Source organism: Myxocyprinus asiaticus, chromosome 10, assembly GCF_019703515.2.
Source record: "Myxocyprinus asiaticus isolate MX2 ecotype Aquarium Trade chromosome 10, UBuf_Myxa_2, whole genome shotgun sequence".
NCBI classification, from domain to species: domain Eukaryota; kingdom Metazoa; phylum Chordata; class Actinopteri; order Cypriniformes; family Catostomidae; genus Myxocyprinus; species Myxocyprinus asiaticus.
This window is the reverse complement of record NC_059353.1, coordinates 22,331,335-22,348,332: the sequence shown is the minus strand read 5'-3', so window position 1 is coordinate 22,348,332 and position 16,998 is coordinate 22,331,335. Positions and strand designations below refer to the sequence as shown.

General features: G+C 37.0%; 1 protein-coding gene across 2 annotated transcripts in view; it reads left to right on the top strand.

Annotated features, from left to right (window-relative positions):
• Positions 1-2,446: 2,446 nt before the first annotated feature.
• The window catches only part of kif5c (kinesin family member 5C), a 30,971-nt gene continuing 16,419 nt past the window's right edge, over positions 2,447-16,998 (top strand). The window contains exons 1-14 of one of the 2 annotated variants that reach the window (XM_051708232.1): positions 2,872-2,917; positions 4,559-4,610; positions 10,797-10,884; positions 11,300-11,373; positions 11,872-11,976; positions 12,582-12,630; positions 12,720-12,775; positions 12,881-12,968; positions 13,335-13,459; positions 13,702-13,806; positions 14,011-14,159; positions 14,300-14,448; positions 16,292-16,458; positions 16,596-16,664. In XM_051708232.1, coding sequence (XP_051564192.1) covers positions 11,368-11,373; positions 11,872-11,976; positions 12,582-12,630; positions 12,720-12,775; positions 12,881-12,968; positions 13,335-13,459; positions 13,702-13,806; positions 14,011-14,159; positions 14,300-14,448; positions 16,292-16,458; positions 16,596-16,664 — 1,068 coding nt within the window. In that variant the 5' untranslated portion in view covers positions 2,872-2,917; positions 4,559-4,610; positions 10,797-10,884; positions 11,300-11,367. Of the gene's footprint in view, positions 2,918-4,558; positions 4,611-10,796; positions 10,885-11,299; positions 11,374-11,871; positions 11,977-12,581; positions 12,631-12,719; positions 12,776-12,880; positions 12,969-13,334; positions 13,460-13,701; positions 13,807-14,010; positions 14,160-14,299; positions 14,449-16,291; positions 16,459-16,595; positions 16,665-16,998 lie in introns of both variants that reach the window. The other variant, XM_051708231.1, reaches the window with a different exon arrangement.

Below are 16,998 nucleotides of genomic sequence, written 5' to 3'. Positions count from 1 at the left end.
GCCTTTAAATGGTCTCTCAGTCTAGTTCTGTACGCTACACAATCATGGGGAAGACTGCTGACTTGACAGTTGTCCAAAAGACGACCATTGACACGTTGCACAAGGAGGGCAAGACACAAAAGGTCATTGCAAAAGAGGCTGGCTGTTCACAGAGCTCTGTGTCCAAGCACATTAATAGAGAGGCAAAGGGAAGGAAAAGATGTGGTAGAAAAAAGTGTACAAGCAATAGGGATAACCGCACCCTGGAGAGGATTGTGAAACAAAACCCATTCAAAAATGTGGGGGAGAACCACTATGCACAGACGTATGCAAGACATGGGTTTCAGCTGTTGCATTCCTTGTGTCAAGCCACTCTTGAACAACAGACAGCGTCTGAAGCGTCTCGCCTGGGCTAAAGACAAAAAGGACTGGACTGCTGCTGAGTGGTCCAAAGTTATGTTCTCTGATGAAAGTAAATTTTGCATTTCCTTTGGAAATCAGGGTCCCAGAGTCTGGAGGAAGAGAGGAGAGGCACACAGTCCACGTTGCTTGAGGTCCAGTGTAAAGTTTCCACAGTCAGTGATGGTTTGGGGTGCCATGTCATCTGCTGGTGTTGGTCCACTGTGTTTTCTGAGGTCCAAGGTCAATGCAGCCGTATACCAGGAAGTTTTAGAGCACTTCATGCTTCCTGCTGCTGACCAACTTTATGGAGATGCAGATTTCATTTTCCAACAGGACTTGGCACCTGCACACAGTGCCAAAGCAACCAGTATCTGGTTTAAGGACCATGGTATCCCTGTTCTTAATTGGCCAGCAAACTCGCCTGACCTTAACCCCATAGAAAATCTATGGGGTATTGTGAAGAGGAAGATGCGATATGCCAGACCCAACAATGCAGAAGTGCTGAAGGCCACTATCAGAGCAACCTGGGCTCTCATAACACCTGAGCAGTGCCACAGACTGATCGACTCCATGCCATGCCGCATTGCTGCAGTAATTCAGGCAAAAGGAGCCCCAACTAAGCATTGAGTGCTGTACATGCTCATACTTTTCATGTTCATACTTTTCAGTTGGCCAAGATCTCTAAAAATCCTTTCTTTGTATTGGTCTTAAGTAATATTCTAATTTTCTGAGATACTGAATTTGGGATTTTCCTTAGTTGTCAGTTATAATCATCAAAATTAAAAGAAATAAACATTTGAAATATATCAGTCTGTGTGTAAAGAATGAATATAATATACAAGTTTCACTTTTTGAATGGAATTAGTGAAATAAATCAACTTTTTGATGATATTCTAATTATATGACCAGCACCTGTACATGTGGCAAACAGGAAATGAGCAGTGAAGGAATGTGTGATGATCAGTATTCGGGAGAGGGTTCCCTCTGGTAGTTGGTAGGTTGGGTATCAACCTCAGATGTTACAGCTGCTTTCCCTTTTTTTCAGTGTGAGTAGTGTAAATGCCAAAAAATACCTCTTCAGATGCAGCTTCTGTGCCAACTTTGCAGTGTATAGATGGCTTAAGACACACAGTGGAAACAGTCTGTGAGGTGATCTGTTTGCTTTAATAACTGTTGTTGAGAAATCTATAAATCAACTTAAAATTAATGGTGTAATGTTTGAACATAGATTCAAAAATAAATGAATATGGAACATGATAAAAAAAAAATTAATAAAAACAAAATTCAATTGAAGAAATTCAATCATAGGCAACGACTGGCAGCAGATTGGATATCCAAAAAATAATAGAAGAGGCAAATTGTAGATTTAAAAAATGTATTATCGAATTATCCATTAGAACTGTTTTCAGTTTGATCAACATTTCTATATTATTAGTTGCTGAATATTTGATTATCAGATTGCTGTTGTTATTGTTGTTTTATCTGTTTAGATATGTTTAGACATTTCATAATTGCTTGTTCTGTTGATTGATTTAGATTTCCCAAATTATTGTTTAATGGTACCTACAGATCGGGCCCCATGGTGTAGGACTATGAGATATCAGGGCTTCTATCATAGTGTTTCATTGTCTTCTTTTCCTATTTCAACATTTGATTCACAATTTTTTATTGTCACTGTTTTTTCCAATCAGCGTTGGGATAAATTAGTAAATTAACATTTGTCTCCCTTTAAATTCATTATTTGGATTATTAATTGGACTGGCCACACATATTGTTAAAATGGAATGACAGGAAGTGGAATTTACTGAATTGCAATTCAAAGAAATTAAATAGTCACACAACAGAGCAATTTCATCAGTTCAGAAAAAATTGACAAGAAATATATGAATGAAATGAACGACGCACAGCAATGGTGCTAATACCTTGATATGATTTTAGTTCATTGTTTTGCATATACGCACAGCTCTGCGGAGAGGCGCTGTTGGATAGCAAAAGCGCCCGTAAGAAAGACCGGCCCATCAGACTTTCCGCAGGCAGACAGAAGGTGGAACTGTCCAGTGCTGATGCTCATCCAACGCTTAAAGGTGGACTCGGGTTAAGCTCCAAATATCTAACGTCAACGAAAAAAACCGTATATGATAAGCATTTGACGACAAGCCTAAGTGAATATAAGTGGCATTTAAAAGCATCTGCAGGAGTTGCGTCTTTTATTTGAGGTTAGTTTAAGTTTCAAGGCTTCTTTCGCTCACGCAGTGGGAATGGACATTACTGGCTAAACAGCTGGCAAGCATTGAGACATTAAGATTGATTGATTGGTGCACCCCTCTCTAAAGTACGGGCTGGATGTTAAGAGAGATCTATTGACAAGAGAGAAAGTTTCGTTGGATAACATTAGGTCGTATCATTCACGATGGTGGATGCAGCTGAATGTTGCGTGAAGGTGATGTGCCGATTCAGGCCACTTAACGAATCAGAAATCAACAGAGGTGACAAATACATACCAAAATTCAAAGGAGAAGACACCGTCGTTATTTCGGTAAGATGCCTTCAGACTAGCGCACAATCTGGAGAAGTTCCTAAAGCATTTTCTCACGATCTACTTTTCATTTTTTGTGCATGATAGGCAACCTCATTTAAATGTAGCCTATTGTGCTACCTTGACTGATTGATTTATGTGATCATTTATCCTATTCCTATTACGTTTTGGTTCTAAAGGTTTATCCTGCACTTCAGTAACAGAGCTTAGGGACTGTATAAATCTGGTGCATCACATTGGTCGTTGTCGTTGGTTTTCTTCTATATACTGTATTAAGTGGAAACCTGCAATTGTTACATTAAGGAGCTATTTCTACATAACCTTTAAAATGAGTTTTGTTGGTGTAACCTAATGTATTCAAGATGATTCAGTGATGTTAAATAATATTCGACTTAAATTAACTCAGATAATTTAGATGTTACCACATGAAGCACATTTTCTTTTCTTTGCATACAACCCAAAATCTCTTTTATTTTATGCACTTTGAGTAACGTTTGTTGCTTTTCATTTTCTAAGCATTTTAGGTCGTTTGCGACCATTAATCCTTTCACTTATAGCTACTGTAGAACAGATTTTCCTTTGTTGTCTATAGTTCTGGAATTGTGTATTTTTTAAATCATGGTGTTTCTTGATTTGGGTCCCTTTCAGTAATAATTATTGTTGCAGGATACAAAATTATTAAATAATTTTCACATTGGCTATGAAAGTTAATTATCTATATTGAGTGTCATAATGTCAATACGCCCTATTACACAAGTGCACATAAGACACAGTTGAAAGATAATGAAAGAAACAGCAAAGTCAATAATAGCAAAAAGACATTTACAGTATATACAATAATAGACATTTATTTCTTTGCCTCATAAGAAGACTTTTGTTTACTTTAATGTCTTAATTTGGTCTTAATTGCCAGCAGTTGGCTCAGGCTTCTTTAAGCTATAATTTGGAACGACAAGAAATTTGTTACATATTTCACATAATTTCATTTGTGTCTCTAATTCAGTTTCACACAGGAAGTATTTTCTTGCTGGATGAGCTTATTGCATTCTACGCTTTTTTTTTTTTTTTTTCTTTTTTTTTTGTATCTTTGCATGTTGGTGTCATTTAAATATTGAAGAACATGTTAATTTAGATTATGACTACAAATGATTTAGCAGTTTTTAATACTACTACTTTTTGGTAAATGAACACAGGCGTATATACTGTATATATAAAGTATATACGATTAGTTTTTCCAGTATATGTGTATTGAAGAAATGGGTAAAAACAGCTGCTATCTCCAAATGTGTGGACTAGAGGAAATATTTCATTCTTGTGTGCTTGTCAGCAGTTGCGAAGTCTTCACTTTTAGGAATGTAATTATTTGTGGTTATTTTGGAAGATACACTACTGGTTGTGGATCAAAGCTTTTAACAAAATATGTATTATATTGTATAGGCTAATCAAAGTAAAGAACATTTGATATCTGGAATGCAGAGTATGAGTAACTGTGCATGTGTCTGTGTGGGTGGGACTTGCTATAAATACTGTATCATGTTGGCACATCAACACAGTGAGACACTGATGATTTTTATGTTTTACAGTAAACCTATAGAAATCCCTTGTGCAAACTAAATAGGTCATATTATCTCACTTTTTCAGATGGTATTCGTCTTTACCATGCCAAATCGGCACAGAAAATCAAGCATAGCAGGTATTAGCATTCTGTTTATAATGTAAATTTCCCTGAATGGTACCCTGAAGCCTCAACCCATCCTACTGATCCTAATGCCAGACATTTAGCTTTAGGATACAAGTGTGATAATGACTGTAGATCTGGGTAATATATGTAGATTCATTACAGTCAGTGTTTATCTATTTGCATCTTATTAGTAATTGTTGTTAAGTAATGAACATTTCTGTCAAATGCTACATAATCTTAGCTTTAACCCAAGAGGTTTTAAATGGTCAATGAAATAAAATACATGAGGGAAGGGGGAATTTTCACAGATCCTCCCCCAGCAGCACTGCTAGACTGGAAATGAAGAGATCGATCTATCTATCCATCCATCCATCCATATTTTTTATAACTTATTAATGCATCTGAGTCACAGAATTTTAAATTGTAGTGAAATTAACGTTTATTTCCTTATCTCCATTTTCAAGTCTCTTTTCTCTTTTTAAAGAACATAAAAAAGTAGCATGGCTATCAGTTTACTAATATATCTACTGTACACAGCATGTGTGTGTGTATATACTGTATGTACAAACAATTGCAGAGAGATTCATACAACAGTGAAAAATTGTGTTTGATACTGATTTGCAGTTTGTCAATATCAGGCTGGATTTGATGTTTTGCTTTATGGGGGTTGTCTGTTCAGCAGTGTTTAATTTAGGTGGTAATATCCTATTATATGTGCAAGGCCACAAAGAGGCCCAGGGCTCCTGCAAGTAACTGCTGTTGCCGTAGTGACCATAGAGGTGCCGTTTTAGGGGTCATGACTGGTGGGGAAGAGCTGGGATGTATGAGTGGAATATTTATGCAAGTCCACAGAGAACTGGGAGCACTGGTGTTTGACACACTGTTAGGATCCTGTCACCTTTGTCAGTCGTTTATTGTGGTGACATTATCCTGACACGTATGTTCTGTTAGTTCATCGCTTTGTGTGAGCGCAGTTTTTAGTTGTTTTCCGTGCCATGTGCTCTTCTGTTTAGTCTTTGTTTCATGTTCAGAGCATGGTGCCTGGATCCTGACTCTTCGGTCTGGTTCGGTCTTGTTTCTGAGTTTGGATCTGGACACTCATGCTCCACGTCTTGTCTTTGTGAGCGCATGTCTTCATGTACGGTTTCGGTACTCTTGCCATGCGCTCTTGTCTGGTCTTGTCTTTTGTTTGAGCACATGGCTAATGATGGCCTCATTGCCATGTGCTCTTCCTGTCTGTTGTGTTTGGTGTGAGCACATGGTTCTTGTTTAGTTGTTCGCCATGTGCTCTCCTGTCTTTCGTCCTTACTCCGCCCCCTTTTTACCTCATTATTAGTTCATTTGCTTCACCTGCCTTCCTCATTTTCTTTCCTATTTAATCCCATTGTGTCTGTTTGTTGATTCATGTTTGTCCCAGCCCTGTGTCTCCAGCCCAGCCAGTCTTCCCTTCGCCTGCCCTGGACTGTTGAGTTTTCTCCTACAGGGTAGTTGTGTTTGTTTTGTTAATTTAAAAGTTTAAATAAAGCCCATCCTAATTTCTGCACCTGAGTCCTGCTGTCAGGGTTGTATGTGTTTTGTTCCATACCATGCTATGTTTGTTCCTGTTTCCTTGTCATGTGGTCCTGTGGTCATGTGATTTCATGTTTCCCTCCATGTTCATGTGTCTTGTTTTCATTGGTTTATTTTCTCGTTACCTTGTTATCAGTTCTGTCTTGTCATTGGTTATCATTGTCATGTGTCTCCCTTGTCCATGTATTTAAGCCTCATGTTTGCCATTGTCCATTGTCAGGTATTGTTTGTGTAATGTCGTGTTATGGTTTATGCCAAGTTCATAGTCAAGTCATGTCAATTCAAGTTCATGTTTGTTTTGTTCATGTTTGGAGTTATGGTTTTTTGGATATCACATTTGTAAATAAAACTGCACTTGGGTTCATCACACATCATCGTCTCTTCGACTACGTTACACCTGCCTTTTCACCTACCCTACCCTAACCTGACACACACACACACACACAGTGTCGCATGTTTGTTGCAAATACAAACTCTTGCAGTTGTCTGTATTTGTTTTTCTCTTGTATAGTATGACATTTCCTTCAGATATAGATATTTATACATATGAGGCTGGTGTGCATTGGAAAAATGGCCAGTTCAGGCTATAGTACCTTTATTTTTCATATGCTGCACACAGATCAATGTATGATGGACATTTGTATTTACATAATTCCAGATATATGTAGTGTACTATTTACTCTAGAAACCCTTTGGAAAACAATGAGAGGATAATAGTGCATTATCCTTTAATACACGAGCAATGTTCAGAAAGTAGGCAGCATGGATTTTTGATTGAAGGCAGTAAAATGATAAGAAAAGCCTTGATGGTCCCCAGACAATGTGCATCAATTATTGTCTTAATGCTAGTGCATTCTCCTGGCCACATGTGTGCTTCTATACTATAAGCAGCCTTTAGTGTGTGCATCTGTGCAAATAATACTCATCCGTGTGGAAGCATAAATGTCTGTTTCTATTTTACAGAGTTTAATTTGAGATTTGAACACAAAAATGTTACACACTTTGCTGTAGGCCTATTTTATACAAAATGCCATAAATATGGTAAGGTCACAGAAGGAATCATGTTTATTTGTGGTAGTATTTGTTTGTTTGTTTGTTTTTTGCTGATCACAAAATATTAATTCTCCCTTGTCCATGTATTATTTATAGAATTTATAATTAGAATATAGAATTTTAAATTTATAGAGATAGAAAGCGAGAGAGTGCAATGGTCATGAATGCCTGTTGACAGTGGTTTTCTGGTAATTATTCTTTCTTCTCCATGTACTTGTTTAACGTAAGAATTAATAAGTGTTTATTTGACATTATTATCACTTATCACATCAAAAATGGAAAGATGGAAGGCATTTATGATTGCCATCACTTTATCTCAGAAATCATGTTATTCTCCTTCACTATTGGCTACTAACAGACTGGTGCTACCAATCAGCCAATCAGAGCATGATTTTTAGGGTGAGATGTAGTTTCCGTGGTGACAGTCTGGTTTTGAGCAACAGCTCTCATTTCTGTCTCGGTGGGAATGCATGACCCCTACCTGCTTAATCAAACACACAGAAAGGGAAACCATGTGAACATTGTCAACCATTAACTGTCCTTAAATTATTGGCATGGGCAGACAAAAGAACAGATGACTGACATCTGTTAGTTTTGTGTCTTACACGGAAAATCAACATTTCAGGCACATTTCATTGTCCTGTTTTATCTCACTTGGTTGAAATAATTTGTTGTTTAATATGATGTAAAAATTTTTAGTTGAATAAAACCAGTTAATTTATATGTTACCACATGAGAGTGTGTATTTGTGTATGTGTGAAAGAAGTGGAATACCTATGAGCTCCCCATGATGTCTGAGTTCATATATAAATAGTGGGCTAAGGCTAATACTTTTCCTGCCTTCTGTATGGTTTCCTGTTTATTCTTTATTGGCAGAAACCTGGCACTTATGTTCTGTTGTTTACTCTCTGTCATAATGTCTGTTATGTTGTCTCTCCATGGGTTTTTCTGCCATGCTTGTTTCTGTCTTGTTCCCTGCCCCACCCCCTCGTTTCTCTTATATTCTGTTATTTGCTCCACCTGCCCTTCTCGTTTGCTTGCCTGATTTCTGCTCTATATATTCTCCTTGTGTCTCTTGTCTTGTGTCGAATTCTTCCTTTGGCTTCCCTCAGTCTGGTCCCCAGTGTTTGGTCTTGTTGGTCCCTGTCAGTTGTTTTGTTCACTGTTTTCTAATATGTGTTATTAGATTCAGGTCCAGTGCCTTTTGTTCATTTTCTTAGTTTGTTAGTTTCTTACTTGGTTTGTTTCCTTTTAGTTTTTGCCCTCCCGTGGGTTGTTTTTGTTTCCAGCCCTGTTTGGCTGAAGTCTGGGCCTTTTGTGTTTGTTTTTGCTCAGTTTTGTGTTTGGTCTTTTCCCTTTTTTTTTTTTTAATAAAGAAGCATTTTTGAGTTATTAACTATCTGCACTTGGGGTCTTCTGTGCAAGAACCCTGACAATAATTTGCTTTTCTATGTATATAAGGAAGAAACTCCCTGCATTTCTTGTTCAATGGATTATTCAGCAATGTTCATTTAATTTTTGTTAATATTTTTTATTTGTGTCATGATACAGGTTTTTCTGTTGGTGGACGATTTGTTAATCACATTTTGAGGCAAGTTTCTGGATTTCAGCAGCAGGTTGATGGAGAAACAAAAGAAAAGAGAGGGATTTGTTTGGGTTCAAGAAGATTGAAAGGCAGTTGGGGGATGGGTTGTAATTATCACAAGGCCCCTCTTATTTTCTCTTTAACAGTGTATAGCCTACCACTGAAATCCTCTGGGGAAGTTTGTAATAACAGCCATTTTTAGAATCTGTTCAGTGTCAGCAGAAAAAGGAGTTGCGTCCATTTAAGTGTGTGACCTCTTGATGTAGGCTAATGGTTTTGTTTTAAGTTTATAAACTATATTATTTAAGGTGTGTGCATGCGTCTTGTGAAGTTAATTCAACTCTTACTTTCCATATACTTAATCTAGTCCTTGAAACTTCGTATTGTTTGATTATAACCGTAACATTATGTTTGTGGGCTCAAATGTCCAGCTGCTTGCTGTGTTTCAGTTTCACGCTTGTTAAAGTATTCAATGGAGCTCTCTAGTTTCGCATTCAGGGAACCTTCAGGGTTCTGTTCAACATTCTGTTGTTATGATCCTCCATATACTGTGTGTTCTTACAAAACATTTAAGAGAAAAAAAATTGGTAGTTTTGACCTGAAGTTAAACAGCCCTTTGAGAAGACACAACCTGATCTCACGAAAATGTGTACATATTTTACGAGATGACTATTTCGTATGATTTTGTATGATTTCGTTCATATGAATTAGTACGATTTCATCATGTGCAAATGCTCGGAAGTGTCAAGGACATGCTTATTAATATTATGCCCTTACCAAAACCCCTTACCTAACCAATCAGTAGAGTGCATAAACATAATAGGAAGTTGTTTTGTGTGTGACAGAGGCAAGTAATTGTCACGTGAGAGTGTTGGAAGACACAGTCATACACAGGGTTGGGAGGGTTACTTTTGAATGTATTCCACTACAGATTACAGAATGCATGCTGTAAAATGTAATTTGTAACGTATTCCGTTAGATTACTCAAGATCAGTAACGTATTCTAAATACTTTGGATTACTTCTTCAGCACTGGTAGATTTTTTCACTTGTTTTGACTATAAAAACTCTCCAATACAGTAAGACAAAATACACATGTTAAAAATACATTCTCTGAAAAACCTAAATATCTTATGCAGTGTTGTTTCTAAAACAAGATAAATCCAACTGATCTTGTTTTAAGGATTTTTTGATATTTTTACAGGAAAACAACACAAAAATTATTATCAAGAATATGATTTTTGCCCTAATATCAAAGGTCTTACTACAAAAAAAGAAATTATGATCCAACGTGAATTTTCTTTATAAAAAAAATATGATCGTGCCTGGTAACATGTGCATGTAAAATGGCTGGAAATAGCATTTTAGCTTAGCGTAAAGCTGACAATTTACACAAGGTTTATTTCTATTTCTTCTGCTCCAAACTTACTTCAAACTTACTTCTCTGTCTGCTTATATGAATGTAACACATCATAAGAAAGTGTTTCACCGCTGTTCAAATGCAGTTTGGATTGCATCATTTATATGTATAAATGTTTTCCATCTGAAAGGACTAAATATTAAATGAAACAAATGACAATAAATGCTAAATAATCTCTTCAGTAATCAAAATTATTTTTGAATGTAACTGTATTCTAATTACCAATGATTTAAATTGTAACTGTAGTGGAATACAGTTACTTATATTTTGTATTTTAAATACGTAATCCTGTTTCATGTATTCCGTTACTCCCTAACGCTGGTCATACATACATACATATACAGATCGGCCTGATTTACTCCACAGATCCAGTTACAAAAACGTGCCACACAGAAGGAATGTCTTTGATTTTCATCTGTAAATTTCATATCATTGTGGGGTTTTAAAGCCTAAAACCATCAATTCTATCTCAAATATATGAGCTATTCTTTGACAGAGATAACTCTTGAACTGTTTTGTTAAGGCTTCTTTAGGCTATTACTTGTTTTTGACTGACCTGCTTTTCTTTTTAGGGGAAGCCATATGTCTTTGACCAAGTCCTTCCTCCGAACACAACACAGGAACAAGTATATGACAACTGTGCCAAACAAATTGTAAAAGGTTGTATGTTCAATACATATTTTTGTAGATCATGGTAAAGAGAAAGGCTAAATTGCACTGACCTGGAAAGAAATGCTTAAATGTGTAAAACTTGTGATGTCAGTTACAAATTAGTCATTTTTTTTTTTTTTTAAATGATGTCAGAATTTTTAATGGTTTTTCAAATTTATGAGAAATGAATCTTGGGTAATACTTTATTTTACAGTGTCCTTGTTACACATATTACATGTATTGACTATAGTAATACCAGTAAATTATACATAATTACAAGCAACTAAACCTAAACCAAACCCTAACCCCAACCTAAACCTATAGTAATACTTATTGTTAATAAATATTACTCAGTAATTACTTGTGTAATTACACTGTAACAAGGACACTGTTAAATAAAGTGTAACCGAATCTTGCATTTCAGATGTGCTGGGTGGCTATAACGGGACCATTTTTGCCTATGGCCAAACCTCATCAGGCAAGACTCACACTATGGAGGTAAAGAAGCAAACCCATTGTATCACAAGATAATGAAGTTTCAGAAGAAGGTCACACGTTTTCTTGGTTCATAAACAGAATACCTTTTAGCCACATGTAAGGCTCTTATGGGAAGATAAAATGTTGCTATCCTCAGTCACCAAATGCTTTAAAAGGATAAATATCTTTCAACATCTTTCGTGAAATGACTGAAATGTCAAACCGCTGCAGTAGCTGCAAAATGCCACTTGACTGCAGGCGTTGCCCTGGAAACAGACGGTTCTTTCAGCAAGTGATTTGAATATAAAATTCAGTCATTTGAACAAATGTTGTCTGAGGTGTCACAATTCATACAAATTATTTACTCTGTAACTTTCATCTCTATCCTGGTACCATCTGTACTTTTGAAAAGTGAAAATCCCTCAAAAGCAATAAAGACATGTTTGGTGGTGGCGGCTCAGTAGTTAAGGCTCTGGGAAATGACTCCCTTTTGTGCCCTTTTGTCTCAAACACACACAGGGACAACTTCACAGCCCTCAGCAGATGGGTATCATCCCTCGCATTGCACAGGACATCTTTGACCACATCTACTCTATGGATGAAAACCTCGAGTTCCATATCAAGGTATTCAAAAAGGGGAAATATCCAACAATAAACTTACTTGTGTATTTTCACATTTGAAGCCACCAAATACTACATTAGTTTTACTAATATGCACATCTTAGCCAAAGCATAGAATTTTAACCTTAACTGTCTAGAAAAAGAAATATCAGTGGGCACTGGCATACATTGTTATTCAGTTATATGTTTTATTATATGTTTTAAAACTAATTGAGATGTTTTTATATATTTAATAATTTAGTATTGGTTAATGGTTTATTAATGGTGTACTCAGCAGTTGTTTTCAGTAAGGGATGCTGTTACTGGACAGAATAAATTCTGTGTGTCAAAATACAGCATTCTCACAATCCCATCAGTCACCAAAAACATTTGCTTTTGGCCGATGCTACATCCACCCCAATAAGTGTCAGTATAAAGTCAAAGTTTGCCACCATATGTGCCAGCACAACATCATTTTTTTTAAATTTGTTTTGTTTTACTGAGTGCGCTTTTAATAAATAGGCCCCTTTTAAGCTCAAACTATTGTATCTGTAACTGTTTCTACGCACACAGAATAGGGTCATTATTTTTTTTTATTCATGCATATTAAAGGTTATTCCTTATCACAGGTCTCTTATTTTGAAATCTACCTGGATAAAATCAGAGACTTACTTGATGGTAAGTCACATTTAACTTCTAATTATTTTTAAATAGAATCAATGGTTATTCCTTGGTGTGAATTAAATGTTTGTTTTCAATTTCTGAAGTTTCCAAAACCAATCTTGCTGTACATGAGGATAAGAACCGGGTGCCCTTTGTCAAGGTATGACTACTGCCCAATACAGACTGTTTCATTTTTTTTAGTCACCAAGGATGAAGCAAACAGTACCTTGATGTCTCATATTGTTTGATGTTTTTCTGTGGGCAGGGTTGCACAGAACGCTTTGTGTCCAGTCCAGAGGACGTCATGGATGTGATCGATGATGGAAAAGCCAATCGTCATGTGGCCGTCACGAGTGAGTGGCAGATTTGCCGCTCGATATTTTCACATGCAAATGAGCTTGTGATTCGCCACAAATGTTTGCCAGAAGTTTGCAGCTCTTCACCGGTAGTGGTGATCCTCCGGCAAACCTTTGGCAACAATGGAGAATTTGCCACAAGTTTGCCGCAAAGCTCATTTGCATGTGAAAATCATCTCTGGAGAGTTTGCGACAAATTTGCCATGAACTCCATTTAACATGTTTTCCTTCATAGAATACATCAAACCTTGCTTATCAAATACAGTATAACAAATATACAGTGCTATTATCCTGGCTGTGTGTTACAATATTAAATCCTAACCCATGGTCCTCTGATATTTTACTGTGTCTGCCTTTCCACAGACATGAACGAGCATAGCTCCCGCAGTCACAGCATTTTTCTCATTAATATTAAGCAGGAGAATGTGGAGACTGAGAAGAAATTGTGTGGGAAGCTCTACCTGGTGGATCTGGCTGGAAGTGAAAAGGTGTCATTTTGTTTTTTCTGTTTTTGCCTTTGGCTTTGGTCAGCAAAAATTTATCGAGATCTGTATCTAGAAAAGTGAACAAAAAAAAAAAAAATACACTGTATTCAACCATTCAGTACTCTTGCATAATTAAGGATGCTGGAATTATGCTAGGTTTACAAGACTACTAAATTGATAAGCGCAGATATATAATATAAAATGTGCCAAGATAAAATATCACTCTCTGTCCCTCTCTCTTACAGGTCAGTAAAACCGGAGCAGAAGGATCTGTATTGGACGAGGCTAAAAATATCAATAAGTCTCTTTCTGCTCTGGGGAACGTCATCTCAGCCCTGGCTGAGGGAACTGTAAGTGCTCTGCCTGGCTCATCTGACCAAACGTTTTCTTGTTTCCTTTTCCAATAATTTCTTTGAGATGCTGCTCATCCTGTGTAGAATATCTAGGCCATGATTACACAGAACAAAGAAAAAAGAAAAAAAGAGTCTACATTTGCTTTATGCTTTTATATCATATGAATTTATTCACTAGCTTTATTATCTTTCTCATAACAGAAAACTCATGTGCCGTACAGAGATAGTAAAATGACCAGGATTCTTCAGGATTCTTTGGGTGGGAACTGCAGAACAACCATCGTCATCTGCTGCTCTCCCTCCATATTTAATGAGGCTGAGACCAAATCCACTCTCATGTTTGGCCAGAGGTGATTCCATTTATGACCTCTAATAATTCTCTTTCAGCTGAATAAAGATCGACATTCACAGTCAATTTTACTGAAACAAAGAACTGACTGTTGATATGAGTGCACTTGATAAAATATCTGCCTATTGTTTCTTAACACAGAGCAAAAACCATCAAAAACACAGTTTCTGTTAACATGGAACTGACAGCTGAAGAATGGAAGAAAAAATATGAGAAAGAGAAAGAGAAGACCAGGGGTCTGAAAATCATCATCCAGAGACTAGAAAATGAGCTCAAAAGATGGCGGAAAGGTGAACAGAGAAGAGAGAAAACACACACGCACAAGTGGTTAAAAAAGCTGCAATGTTAAGCTGACGTCACACTAGCAGACACTTGTGTCACACTAGCAGACTCCAAACAACTCAATTTTGGCCGAGGGTGTCACACTTACCAACTGTTTTGCTGAGATCTCGTTCTCTTCCGTTGAAGGTATGCCACATTTGCTGATACAAAATAGTGGAGGGGTGACAGACATAATGACTCCCCATGACTCTCTCTCTGAATCCCTGTCAAGTGGAGCTTGTCGAAATAACAACAGGAGTACCATGAACATAAGAAATTGTAAAATTGTGATTTAGGATGTGTGATTGTGTATTTATCCCCTTAAGGCTTGCCGTAGAACACGTTTGTCTATTTGCAGATTTCTGTAAAGAAATACTTTCCATAAAAACAGACTGTAGTGCCTCCAGTTTTTGATTTCATTTGTCATTATAGTGTAGGAGAACAGCAGGAAAAAATATGCAGAATCACAATCTGTATTTGTAATGATATGCAACTGAGTGCGATCACTGATTCAAATCAGCATGACATCTTGTCAGTTCTTCAATAAATGAAGAAGCTCATTAGTCATTTGACGAGAACTTTAGCCCGTCCCGGCTTCGGAACAATTTTTTTCAAACAGGTTTGATGTGCTTTTCCAGGTGCTGGATCTATTAACTTAGCAAGGAGTCCCGACAGTGAAGGGATTAACAACCTTTCGCTGGAAGATACTATTTCACGCTCCATCTCTCACCTACTAGCTGGCGGTTATGTAAATTAAGTTTACACCTAAAAATCGCTGGAAAAATCGACTAGTGTGACGCCGGATTTAGATAAGCCAACAACTCACCCTCATTTCCTATTTTATGCAGTATTAAAGCAAATTAACTTTGTTGTGTCTGCCGTTACAAACTTACAAATCTTTAAAAAGACTGTAATGGTTTAGATTGCTGCTTTGTCATACACTGCTTATGGGTTTGTTTATTGGAGTCAGGTTAGCAGAGAAGCCAGTGACTTATGTTGATGTAATTGTCTTAATAAAAGCATTGTTTTTGAGTTTTTCGAGTTCTTAGATGGAGAGCCTGTTTGGCCCCATATGTTTGATAATGACTCTTCACAATACGAAGGCAGTTATTTCTTGCTCTGTTTGTATATTATGGCCAGAGATGTTTTTTGTTTCAAAGTGAAATAATGATGTTCACAAAGGGGCAATACAATTATCCCATAGTATACTGTATTTACTGCTGAAAACTTGACAAAAATTGGCTTCCATATAAACCTCGTCTTCAGAGTACAAATGTACTGATGACAAAAATGCAAAATAATTGGCACTGATAAATACCAATTACCACAGATTCCACAGATTGTGGAATAATACACAAAGATTGATAGGCCTGTCTTTAAGCAAATGCTTGTACGTGTAAATGTGAACAATGCTACAGAATATGGCTAAATATATTTATGTTTAATCTTTTTAGATCTCAGGCAAGCTTTTACTTTCTTCTGTAAATTCTCATATATTTTTCATCATTCTCTCTGCGTGTATCACTTTTCTCAACTGCATTCTAATGTAATAATTTTCATCTCTGTCAATGTGACAAGCTCCCTCTCAGCTGTGTCTAGAAGGCAACACCCCAGCAGCCAAAGGGTCCTATTTTATGGGCCATGAAGTTTTGGTATTTTCGTGCCAGCATGCACTAAGTCTAGGCACAAGCGTGTCTGGCGAAATTGCACGCTCAGCGCGCAACGCTCAAAAAGGCTGGAACAAGTAAAATTTAATTCTGAGGTTGTTCTCTGGTTATTCCAGCAAGACATATTTAACTTCTTTATCTTCAGGTGAGACTGTACCTGCTGAAGAGCAACTCAACAGCAAAGAATCCAAGAATTCTGAAGCCGCTCCCATAATTGACAAATCGGCTCCACCCCCTGAGCCTCTTTCAGATGCAGAGAAAACCCAATACGAGGAACTGATCAATGACCTGTATCAGCAGCTAGATGACAAGGTGATAAATATCTCACAAAGGGTGTTAGATGTGTTACATAGTATGTCTAAACATTTCAGGAGGATAGTGCACCCCCCACAATCTCTTTTTTTCTCTCCTTCACCTCTCCCTTTCTCTTTTTCCCTCTTTTCCATCAGGATGATGAGATCAACCAGCACAGTCAGCTGGCAGAGAACCTGAAGCAGCAGATGGCAGATCAGGATGAGGTGAGTTCACTCCAATAGCGTCACCATAGAGCACAACACCCATGCCCTCCACTATTTATTATGAAACAGTTTAGTCAAAAAGAGGGGGGAAGCTCGCACATAATGTGTAGAAAAAAGTCTTAATTTTTTTTAGTTTACTGAGAGGCCAAAAAGTGCAAAAGTGCAATAAAGTGCTCAGTGCAATGACAAAACATTTTCATTTACATTGTCATTAGTGTCCCGTTAACAATAGTGCACCTGATTCATTTATAAAGAGGGAGTATTTACTGTATTTGTCCTAATAGAATAGACTTAAAAATATACAAATGTTTGCTAAATGTTATAGCCATATATT